The sequence below is a fragment of the Poecilia reticulata genome, linkage group LG3 (genome assembly GCF_000633615.1).
Source record: "Poecilia reticulata strain Guanapo linkage group LG3, Guppy_female_1.0+MT, whole genome shotgun sequence".
NCBI lineage: Eukaryota > Metazoa > Chordata > Actinopteri > Cyprinodontiformes > Poeciliidae > Poecilia > Poecilia reticulata.
The window spans coordinates 34,952,641-34,964,879 of NC_024333.1; the positions used below are offsets into that span (position 1 = coordinate 34,952,641).

The 12,239-nt window shown below is 39.0% G+C and overlaps 1 protein-coding gene across 3 annotated transcripts in view; it reads right to left on the bottom strand.

Moving 5' to 3' along the window:
• Positions 1–1,476: 1,476 nt before the first annotated feature.
• The window catches only part of lrp4 (low density lipoprotein receptor-related protein 4), a 111,898-nt gene continuing 101,135 nt past the window's right edge, over positions 1,477–12,239 (bottom strand). Inside the window, exons 28-39 of one of the 3 annotated variants that reach the window (XM_017304055.1) lie at positions 11,543–11,846; positions 11,148–11,366; positions 10,279–10,413; positions 9,594–9,702; positions 9,085–9,277; positions 8,777–8,890; positions 6,848–6,959; positions 6,287–6,348; positions 5,756–5,843; positions 5,525–5,666; positions 5,293–5,354; positions 4,015–4,102 (exon numbers count right to left, since the gene is read on the bottom strand). In XM_017304055.1, coding sequence (XP_017159544.1) covers positions 5,313–5,354; positions 5,525–5,666; positions 5,756–5,843; positions 6,287–6,348; positions 6,848–6,959; positions 8,777–8,890; positions 9,085–9,277; positions 9,594–9,702; positions 10,279–10,413; positions 11,148–11,366; positions 11,543–11,846 — 1,520 coding nt within the window. In that variant the 3' untranslated portion in view covers positions 4,015–4,102; positions 5,293–5,312. Of the gene's footprint in view, positions 4,103–5,292; positions 5,355–5,524; positions 5,667–5,755; positions 5,844–6,286; positions 6,349–6,847; positions 6,960–8,776; positions 8,891–9,084; positions 9,278–9,593; positions 9,703–10,278; positions 10,414–11,147; positions 11,367–11,542; positions 11,847–12,239 lie in introns of all 3 variants that reach the window. The other 2 variants (XM_008405945.2, XM_017304054.1) reach the window with 2 other exon arrangements.

Sequence of the window (12,239 nt, forward strand, 5' to 3'; positions counted from 1 at the left end):
TTCAGTGTAACTTTTCTTCTGCTTTTTATACTTTGTTTTATATTATACCAGGCAGAGATCAACAACCCATATAATGTAAATACTTTTTTTTCTTTTACATGATGGCATTTTAAAATGCCATTTTTGTGACAAAAAAATAGGACATTTAGGACATTTAGGACAAATAGGACATTTCTGAGATTTCTCCTGTATTATTCAACTGAAAAACAAGGCTCCTGTGAGGTAAGACTATTAGGAAGACACAGCCTTCTACAATTCCACAGATTTCTGAACTGAAAGGCATTTTAAGACTTCAGTTCTACGCTGATGAAGTTTTGCTTTTGACATAATTAGTCACAACCATGTTGAGAAGTATAATCCATTTTCTTTTTTCGTTTTATTGCAGATTTCGGAAGGTTTTTGGGTAAAACTGACCAATATTTACATACATTTATTCTTTTAATGCCAAGTTTACATTTTTAGAGATCCAGAATAAATTTAGAGTATATTTTCATTAGACCATAATGCGACTTTGACCAAACCTAGATGTTTTCCTTTAGATGAAAATGGCTTTACCTTTCAAACCTACTTCATAGTTATGGAGAACATGACATACTAACAGATGCTATTTGTTATTCTTTAAAACATTGATGTTTATATTCTTCACTGCACCACAGAATGCATTTAAAACTGTCATTTTGTAACATTCACACAACAAATAAGACTGTTTKGATCTTGTCTAACTTGACTTTATCTAATGTAATAATTGAAAAGTATTGAAAATCCTCCTATAGCTTGTTCGAACATTTTGCCTTTGAATAGATTTTTTTCATTAAATTGTAGATGACATACGTTCCTTTAAATAAAGATGAGGCAATAACAGTTTTTTTTATCCAACCCTCACTGCATTTTAACAGTAGTRTGTTGACTTTTCATTTAAAATAGTTTTAAAAATACAGAACTTATAAAGATACAAAACCTGTTTTTATTCGTTTTAGGTTTTAGAGTAAAATCACTCATTTCTTCAATGAAAATTGCCTCACAATAAGTAGTAAYATATATAAGTGAAACTTCCAACTTTGTACAAGTCCTCTCCATATTCATAGATTGTGTGTTACTTAAAAAATAGAAACAAAAGCAATAATTTTGAAATCTAACGCAAAATGACTGGAAGAGAAATTTTGCACATTGTGTCCTGTTTTGGAAATTTATGGCATTCAAATGGAGGATTCTGGCAAAAGCCCACATTCTTATTGGATTTATAAATGCACACTCCTAGATCTTATATTTTAAGAGTCTCTCTGGAAGGTTAAAGAGCCGCATATTTCTGTAGAGCCACTAACAGCCTAGTTATAGAATCTACTTTGCAATGCAGGACAGTTCCTTTWCKAAATTACTTCWAAATTATAGYTGATCGTGTTCTCTCTTCATTTCTGAAGAAATAAACCCAATGTAAAAAATGTAGTAGAAAAACTGAAAAGATGAGCGAGTCAAATGTTTCACTGAAATGCAAATGCCATTTTATATTAAAAGATAGCAAAGGAATAATTCACTATATCACACAACACAGCTTGTTAGTACTGCCAGGGAAATACATATACAGTCTTTTCATATTTACACATAAAGGACAACCAAAAAAAAAAAAAATTATAAATACCTCTTTTTGTTAACTTTACAACAACTATATGTGACCAGTATTTCATAAGATAAAAGAGCACTATTAAATAACTGGCACCTTCCCTATCATTTACAAAGCTTAAAAACACAGTGGTTAAAATAATCCAGCAAAAACAGCAACAACAACAAAAAAAMCTTTTTTCTCTCCAGTGAGTAAAATTAATACAAGTCTAAAAACGGTCATGAAATCCCTTTTTACAAAAGACTTTACAAATCCATTAACACAATATAAACAGAAACATTTGCTTCAATCCACATGGTAAAATMTGTACAGTTTCTAGCATTTCCTGCAGCAGAGTTGGAGAGACTGTGAGCCGGGATGACTTAATACTGGGTCGTCACGATGCTCCAAAGGCTCCTACTGTCAACTAATCCTTAGAGACTGTAGTTATGTAGCTGCCAAGACCCTCTTCCATTGGCCTCAGTGCTAAGTCTAGCAGCAAATCAGCAAGATGCTGAGCTTGTAGCAGATACTTCAAAATACACGGCTCTATTATGTCTAAAAGATATATTTGTCTGTATAGTGATATAGGATTAAGTACTGCATTTAAACAGCAAAGACTGTAGTCTAACGTTAAAGCAATACCCAAAAACTGATTGGTAGAGAAATGAGAATCCTCACTGAGGAGGTGGGACTTACAGGCTGCACCGTTTGTTGGTGGCTCCTTTAAGGTTACAAACTGATAAACTCAGGTTGTCATTTTACCAAGCAACATTTCACCAAGCAAATACTTTCGTGCCAGATTTCTGACCCACTTGCATCTAAAATGTAAGCCAAGAACGCAGAAAGCCAAATCGAACTGTGATCAAGTTGCTGAAAAGAGCTTTAATATGATCATTTCCATACAGACATGGGAATACTGTGTAAAAACCAATGTATAATACATTTAAAATGGAAACATAAACAGAATTCTGAGGAGTTTGTTTTATCCTGCTAAAAAGTGAAGTACTGAATTAGTTAATATTAAAGAGCTTTACATTCTAAAAGTAAGTGCTACTAAAAGGTAATATTTAACCGTATAGAAAACCTCAGCAGAAATATTGCTCTTTTTTGGGGGAAGATCAAAGAATGATATGCTGAATGAGAATGACGAAGCTGTATTCAGATATTTGCATCTATCTGAAAGGCTAGGCAGCTCAGAAAAATGTCATCAACATTTTAATCAATACGATATCAAATATAAAACTGAAGGAGAAAGATTAAAGTGTTTCACTCTCAGGATTTTGCATCTTCAAAGCTTATTTTTCTATGTTCGAGGAAAAAAAAAAACATGTTCTGAAATATAAACTAAAAGACTTTCAGCTACGTTTGCAGAAAATGCGTAGACCATCTGAGAGTAGATCGCTTTTTTCCTGTTTGGAGGCTTTATGAGAATCAGGAGAAAATATCTGGAGTGAGGTTTCCAACCCTCAACAGCGAGTTTGTAAAGTAAGCGCAGAAAACAAAACAAAACAAAAATCTGTCCAAGAGTTTTCATGAATCTCAAATGCAAAGTGAAGGCGGAGAGGGAAGCATGGAGACCGTGTGAAGTCTCGCCCTTTGGCACCGTCATAAAACAAAAGTCCTGCTGCACAAACTGCTCACACAACACTCATCAAAAACCCACTCAAGTAAAAAAAAAAAAAGAAAAGGTTTATAAATAGAGTTCATATAGACATGACTGGCATCCGAGTGAGAACTGTTGTTGAATGAAATATGTAGCTTTAGTTTTGTCCCAAAAACAGTTCCAAAAAGTAGACGTGAGGTACACAGAGAAGCGTTCGTCTTGTTGAGTTTCCGTCCTTTAAATCGGCTCCAGGTAGTTTCAGTGTCTCTGTTTACATCCTCCCAGGAGTCTTTTGCTTTCTCGCACCGGCATGCTCCTTTAGTTTATCGCTCTGCCTGGAGGAAGTGGCACCGGGAGTTCTGCTGCTCGGTGTGTACGTGTTTAACCAGGACGGAGCTCCACTTTCAAAGATGTGTGTCTAACCGGGTTCATATGAACTATTACTTTACATTTGCTTCAGTTAATCTTTGAATCTGTACCAGCTTTGAACAAAGGTGTCTGCATATGTGTGTGTGTGTGTGATGAATAGTTGAGATGAAGCACAGAGGGAGTTTCTCTCACACTTCGCTCTCGGTGGAGGGTTTGCGTATGGAGGCCCAGCCGGTGTCGGGCAGGCTGTGCTGGGCGTGGCGCTGCGGGGTGATGGCTGAGGGGGTCAGTGTGGTTATGGAGGAGCACTCGGACGCCTCCTCCTGCAGGAGCTGCTCCGTCTCGCCGTCGTCGAGCGAGGCGCTGCTGGTCTGCAGGGACACGGTGTCCGTGCGCATGCAGGTGTGCAGGCCGCCTCGGGACGGCTTGATCTGTTTCAGGTCGTCCCAGTAAAGCTCCTCGCTGGACAGGAGGCACACACCCTCCACTATGCGGATCTTCTCCTTCGTGTAGCCTCCATCCACTCCACCCTGGATGAGGAGACACACTTTTGATGAAAACTGGTTGCCATAGCGCCTTCAAAGAAGCATCCTGCCCTTATATTTATGCAGTCATGAAGTCAAGGAGAAATGTTGGGTTTTCATTTTGATATAATTTTTTAGTTTTTGTGTTATTTACACCTATCCAAAAACAGGCAATTCTACTTCAAATTAAAATGTGTAACATTATGAAATACTTAATCTTCAACATGTTAAAAGCGCATTTTACTAGTTGGATTAATCAAAAAGCAGGCAGTTTATCACTCCAATACAAAATATAACAGGACTAATGGCTTAAAGCTGCAGTACGTGATCTTTATAAATTTTATTTTTTTACACATTTGTTAAAACTTTCACTGTCTTTACAGTACAATATTAGACGGATAGAAAAGGTTGAGCTCCTCCACCTCCTCAATGTGCCTATTGCAGTCTGAAGGAATACACTGCTTCTGGTCAAAACAACCAATCAGAACCAGGAGGAAAGTCTGAGTGCTGTCAATCAAACTTGTGAATATGTTGCTAAATGTGCTAATGGAGAAACCACTGAAACAGGAGATTTTTTTTATCTGCCATCATCAATGGCCATGCGTACTAGCATTAGTATACACCACATGTTCTACTGACGGGGAGAAGCTATATCATAGCACAGACCAAGGGGAAGGTGAGAAGGCGCACACAAGCCTGATTGACAGCGCTAAGACCATCCTCCTGGCTCTGATTGGTTGTTTATAGTTAGAACTGGGAGAAACCACAGAAGCATGATTTTTTTTCACAGATTTGTCTCACGCCATACTGTCATGACATAGTGACAGTTTCAACAAATGACAAAATATATCTTTTATAAAAATGATACACTGCAGATTGAAGGAGGCTATTGTTTTTAGTAATGATGCTTGTCCTTCTGTTAGTTTTTACCTTTCATATTAAGGTGCTACATGTTTAAGCTGTGTATTTTGCAACTGGACAATCTAAACTGAACAGTGAGATCTTGAGGAGATTCTTTTGCATGCTTCATAGAGCATTTGTATCCATTCAGCCATGTTTTATCTATGCACTATTAAGCTTAAAAACTGCACAAAAGAGGTGTTAGCAATATTTGGATAGTAGTTTTCATGCAGCAACAACCTAAGAAAAACAATCTAAAACCACTGGGACACCACTCCTTCATGCTGTGCAGCTACCTCTCCTTGGGACAAGTGGGTCAAAAGATAAAGGGGGAGAGAGAGTTGTAGGGATGAGAGAGCTGCAGCGGTGAAGAAAAGAAATGGGATAAGATGAACACTGGTGTCTGTGGCCTGTAAAAACCACAAGCTGCAACATTCAGAGAGAACAATCTGAACAGGAACATCAACGCTATCCCCAAAAATTCATTAGTCGTCCTTACAATGACTCCCCTGTTAGCATGGCCTTTACCTCTTTCTTATATCGAAGCTGGTTGTATATCGGAGGCTTCTGCGATGTTTCGATTTTGACCTCTTGTGTGGATGTCCGGTAGGAGGGGTTACTGTAGGTCAGATTGCTCACACCGGGTTCAGCAAATTTAGACTTTTTGTGTCTGTCGGTCCAGAAAAAATAATTGTCAAGTGTCAACATTATCTTTAGTTTAAGTGTATGCCTGGGTGGAGCAATAAGTGGGATACTGACCTGTAAATGATAAAAGCAGCAATCAGGATCAGAATGGCCAGGATGGTGAGAACCCCACCAATCACATAGCTGATATGAAGTCCTTCTCCTACATGTCATCAAATGAAAAATGCAAACATTTTACATCAGCACTGAGGCGTTTTATTGTTTAGCTACAAATTAAGTGATTTGCCTTTTTTTGTAATTTATAATTAAATAACAATGATAGAGTACATTTTCTACACAACAGATTAGCAGATTTCCTCAGTTCAATATTTTTTTTTCTTTGCAGTTAGCAACATTTGTGTCAAAGAAATTCTAAGGGATTTTTGGAAAAGATTAAAAAGACAAACAAATAAATTAGATTATAGGACAGAAAGAAACAGTTAACTTAATGCTAGAACCAGTAATGTGTCTCCCTGTAGGAAATATAAAAACTGTTTGAACTTTTTAAAAATACATATTTAGTATCACTGACAGAAAAACACAAGTATGATTTTTAGTTTATAGCCAGTCTGCAAAGATCAAAAGTATGTTTTGTTGTGTTCTCACCGTGAGGGGCTGTCACCACTGTGTTCAAGCAGCCTCCAGCGTTTAAATCCTTGTCAGTGCAGCTGAGGAAAATAAGAAGAAAGCCCAGCTTGTCATAATCCTGTCTCGTCACAAAAAAGGGTAATGAAGACATCTGTGGTGGTTTTTTTCTTTGGAAACCTTTCACGACTGTGTTTCAGCTTTGTAACTTTTATTACATCCTTAACGGGATGGTGACAATTCCCCAAGCACTTAAAAAAAGAAGCAGCTCTTTTAGACTCAGACCAGTGATAGCTCCTTACTACACATCAGAACGTTCAGTGTGGACCAGATGCTGCTCTTATCAATTCATTTCTCCTGAACTTAATTACATAGCTCCGATTCCCAACTAATGTCATTTCAAAGCTCTTTAAAGGAGAAACTGGTTCAATTAGCGTCAATATGCAATACAGTCAAATTGATGCAACTGAATCCAGAGCTAATGTGACTTGGTTTTTATAAGTATACATGCTATGCTGACATTCCTACTGTTCTGTCTTTCAGAACATTATGTGGAAAGTCATCATTTCCAAGCAGTCATACTTGCTAAGCGAGGGTCCCCTGTGCGGCGGGTCTGTCGGTCTGTTGGGAATCTTTTTGGGAACAGGAGTGCTGCTGGCACCTTTGGTAGGAGACGTGGGGATGTAACCTGCAACTGAAGCAACAAATGCACATAAGAATGGGAGTATGCAGAAACACACTGGAACTCATGTCTTCATTTTTTGGCTATTTAATTAACATAACCTGCATTTTGAACTGTTTGCATCTTGTTGTGATGATTGGCCAAAAATACCTTTCTGTCAAAATATTATGAACATATGTTCATGTCAAAACATTCCATGTTTTTCATGACTCAGATTTTAAAACTGCTCTTCCCTTTTTTTGACATTTTTAAAGTAATAACTAGAGATGTGCCGATCAGGTTTTCTTCTGCCGATTCCGATCACCCACGGCCAATCACCGATACCGATCACAAAAATGATTTTTTTAATCAAAAGCACTACCAGTTACATTATGTGGAAAAAGGAACCATGAATTCACCTTAATTTAGACAAAAACTTGTTTTTAATAACTTTTTCCAAGAAAAAAAAAACAGGCATTCTGCAAATTGTACTGCTATCAGTAATACCATCTATTACAGACTGAAAACATATGGAGGCTCTGAAGAGGCTAAATAATGCAAAGAGCCAAAATAAAACCTCTCAACATTGCCAAAAAAATTAAAGTATAAAACGTAACATTCAAAGGCAAATACAGGATCCATTACAATAAACAATCCTGAGTTACTGAATGAAAACTTCCTGATAGCATGGCGGCTAGCTGATTACTGCTAGTTCTGAGTGGCTGTTTCTGACTGAGCTGAGTAATTATGCAGAACAGGGAGGAGAACAGCAGAACAGCAAAAGTTTTAATACGTATGTAAAATGTATTTTTTAGGTTAGATGCTGCAGCTTTAAGCAGAGGTTCGGTGTGAGAGTCACTACCAGGTGGAGCAGAAGCGGCGCTCCGTCTGTGAAATATTACTACCTGTAGCGTAGCAGCGGTTCAACAGTGAGAGCAGAACCAGCGTCTTACATCGCAGCTCGAAGACTTAAATAATTTTGCGGGTTATTTGTTTAGCTTTCTGACCATCATGCTAATCCGGGTGTGTTTGTAGCTGTGCGCTGCTTTACCTGCTATCTGATAGCTCTATGTGTCTTTTTTACTGCAGTGAGCCTCGATGTAGCCAAACTCAGTCTAGTATGGCATTATTTTATGTCGTATTAAATTCGTCATGTTGATGCATTTTGACATGCTTCAATTTTCCGCCGCAACACGTAAACTTCCCCATTCACTCAGTGCGTTATAGTTCCACATCGCTTAGGATTTGTTGCTGCGCGTTTGCGCAGTGTGAAGGAAAGAGGAGACCAGCTGCACAGGCAGGTGATCGGTATCGGCAATAAGAGACCCTGATCGCCGCTCACTGATCATACACTTTTTCACGGAAATCGGCCGATTATGATCGGTGGCCAATCGATCAACACACCTCTAGTAATAATGCAAAAAAATCATTAGGAATCAAGACTATAAGATGGATGGAGACTTTTAAATAGTGAGACACAAAATAAAGGCTGACAGTCTATTCTCTTCATTCTTCTTTGTCAATACATACTTTTCATATTGCTATGATGATGGCTAAATTGATCAGTCTCGGACTTTGTCTTGTTGCTCCATCCCTACAGCTGGATCTGGTTGCTTTGCAGTTTTGGAAAAAACTTTTTTTTTTTTTATTGAAAAAAAGAATGAGGAATAATTAAAATCAGTGCTGAAGTTTTAAAGCAGCACAGAAAACGGCTGTAATTAATAATTAATAGCTGTCTCGTGTTTTTGTTGACCAAAATTGTGAATAAGGAAATCCTAACAAACAGTATTATGCCTTGGTGACTGTAGTTTAGCTGAGGTCTCTATGAAATGGAAACAGTGGACACTAACCCGTAGAGCAGGGTCGCCCATCTGGTTCGTCTGGGCAGGCACAAACAAAACTGTTGGTCTTAGCGAAGCAGAGGTGAGAGCAGCCTCCGTTATTTGCTCCACACAGGTTAGTACCTAACGGTCAGGAAGGAGAACAAGAGGCATGAAAGAATTGGACTTTATTATGAAAAAAAAAAAAAGTATTCTTTTTGACCAGTAGATGGCACTCCATTACTGTTATAGTTTCTGCTGCTTCACCACTTTAAACAAACCAACTGAGTAGAAAGCGGGTTTTGGTGTCTTCCTCTGAATCAGGAGAAATTCCTTACCTGTCTGCCTGTGTGGAGATACCACTATAATGTCCATCAGGCCCTCCACATTGGCCAGCACAGTCTCCTTATTGCGGCCAGTGTGTTTATCCACTCGCTGGATGGACTTAGTCTGCCAGTCCGTCCAGTAGATCCAGCGGTCTTGCTGCGAGAGTCGGGAGAAAGGAGTTAGAGGGGAGGACACCGGCTTCGACTGGGGAAACGGGGGAGAAGAAGAGAGGAGGAAAAACACAGACAAGGAGCAAGGGGGGTGAGAGGAAGAAAGGGAAGGTAAAGGGGGGGAGAGAGGGAGGGAGAGAGAGAGAGGAGGAAGAAAAATGAGTGGAAGGAAAGTAGACGAAATGGTTAAGTTGAATGAGTTCGCTATGAGGACGGAGAGGCAACAATGAGAATCACACGGTGAGCCGATGAGTCAAAGAGAGCAGGTGAGTGGAGGAGGCAGCCATGAGGGAGGGTCAGCCCTGTGATTCACAGCCGAGCTGAGGGGGCGCGAGGGTTAAGGCGTCTACCTGTGTAAGGGCGAAAGGATGCGACACGGGACTAACGAGGACCTGACGCAGCTTTCCGTTCAGGTCCGAACTCTCGATCCTGTCCAAGTGGGCGTCCACCCAGTAGATCCTGGGAAGGAAGTCAAAGAGCCATTAGGAACAACATGGTTCACTCCTGCTACAAAAACAAACTACAACACAGCTACACTGCATCACCAAACGTATTCACACTATAAATGTTATGAACACTTTCTAAACCAAAAGTTTTTTTTTTCCTGACTTGATTTATTAGGTCTAATCATTAATCTGACATCATTAGCAGGCTTCAGCATCATCTTTTTACAGATTTATAAAATAGGCTACACACAAAGCTCAAAAACCAGATCAATGCACAACGTTCACTTTCTCCCTATCATATCCCTCTGTCTAACAGGAGCAATGATGAAGCGGTAATTAGTATTATTTAACTAGCCTGTCAGTGGTCAAATTATATGCTGCTCAATGCAACTGACAAAACTATTTGCAGCAGCACAATAAGTTAATAGGTGAATCATTAATGCTTCTGTCTTCAGTTTCATTTGCACACTAATAAACGTCCTTTCCAGCTGGGTGAGATTTAGTCTCCAAGCTGTAAATCAAATAAACTAAAACTTTATCGTATCACGACATCAATGAAATGAAAGTATTTCAGCTGTTGGCTTCAAACCTTCTAGTGTCGTAGTCCAGAGTAAGACCGTTGGGCCATCCCAGGTCCGTGTTGATTAGAACTTTTCGGTCAGAGCCATCGAGATGGGATCGCTCAATCTTCGCAATGTGCCCCCAATCCGTCCAGAAGAGAAACCTGCAGGCACAAGGTAGAAACTTCATATTGTCATAAAGTTACATTAAAAAAAGCTGTAAAAATATAATGCAGTAAACTGTTATTCTTGTCATTTCTTTGTATTAATAAGGCAGCTGTTCACTTCCACTTTTTCCACGGACAGAACATTTTACAGTGTGCTACAGCACGAGGTCAAAGTTAGTTATTTTTTGCTGTGGTATGACCATTTTGTTTGCTTACTCACAATCACTTCCTGACCATCTTGGAACGCATAATCAATGCTCTTAAACAGTCAGTGACTGCCCCCTTCTGGCCAAATTATATATGCTAAAAAATGAATCTAAAAACTAGTCCAACTCGGCTGCCATGTCAGACATTTGGCCCAATGAGGTGAGCGAACCTTCAGACAAAAAAGTATGTCAGGATAGTATAGTTATAAGTTATTATTACATCATTGTTGTGAGATTTTTATAGCATTTTGTTTGACTAAATATGTCTCCAAGTTGTGACATTCATACTACTATACATTTCCAAATAAAACTCTTAGTTTACATATATGGCAGTATATCTAAACTGTAAAAATAAATGCTTACGCATAATTTTTCTAACAATTTGTAACATCTTATGGCATCAAAACACGTGATGGGATCACATGAAAAAGTAGCAACGTCAATATCAAAAGCATAGTCATGGCTAACAGGTGAAACCTAAGATTTTCATTTGAAAACGAAGCCTAGGCAAGTCTCCACTCTCACCCTTTGCTTGGGAACACGGCAATGGCTCGTGGTTCGTCCAAACTGTTGTTGACCAGGACTTTGCGGCATGTCCCGTCCAGGCGGGCCACCTCAATGGTGTTCCGCCCGGTATCAGTCCAGTACATGTTTCTGGCCACCCAGTCCACAGCCAGTCCATCTGTGGTTTTCAGGCCCTGACTGATGACTGTTTCCATGCCACTGCCATCCAGATTAGCCCTCCTAAAGACAATAAAAAAGTTATTTTCAGAGAACGATAATGAGTAAAGTTATAGTAACACGGCTCACTTCTCCATTTAGTTACCAGTTTGTTGTTAAATGAGCAAAAAAGTCATAGAAATTTTAATTTAAAGTGAGATATAATGTTTTTTTTAAACAGACCTAAGTGCATTTTTCACCTGATAACATCCAGAGTAACATCTGTGTAGTAAAGCTTTCCATCAACGCTGTCATAGTCCAGTGAGATGACATTGTGCAGCTCAGGAACTGCCACGTGCACGTCGGTGTGGTCGCTGGTGTCCAGGGAGATTCTGCGCACGCTGATGCGGTTGGAGAAGAGCAGGTACGTCTCCGGGGAGTCGTCACAAGACCTGCCGTCTCCTTTGAGCTGAATGCCCGTAGGGCACGCACAGGAAGTGCCGTTAGGACGAGGCAGGCAGAGGTGTGTGCAGCCTCCATTCCTTCGTGCACATTTATTAAAACCTAAAAAAAAAAAAAGACAGAAGGTTGAGAACAAAGGTATAATGACTCAGATGTACAACATAACATGCATGCTTCCATCTTTCCTACTAATTTACTTATGCAAATTCCAAACTTTTCCAGACAGAAAAAAGTACATTTTTAGACCATTTTGAAAGTTTAGGTACAAAATTCACTATGAATTTGCTGCAGAGTTTTTCTTTAAGATGTTTTAAACAACCTGAGTCAAAAACTGTAGGCTATAACAAAATGAAGGATGGATGTAGCTGAAATGATTTATAGTATTGGTCGTGATGAATCGATTATTGAAATAATTGTTAACTAATTTAGTAATTGATAATTTGTTGAGTATACAGACTCAAAAAAGGTTATTTGCTGAAAGATTTTGCATTTATG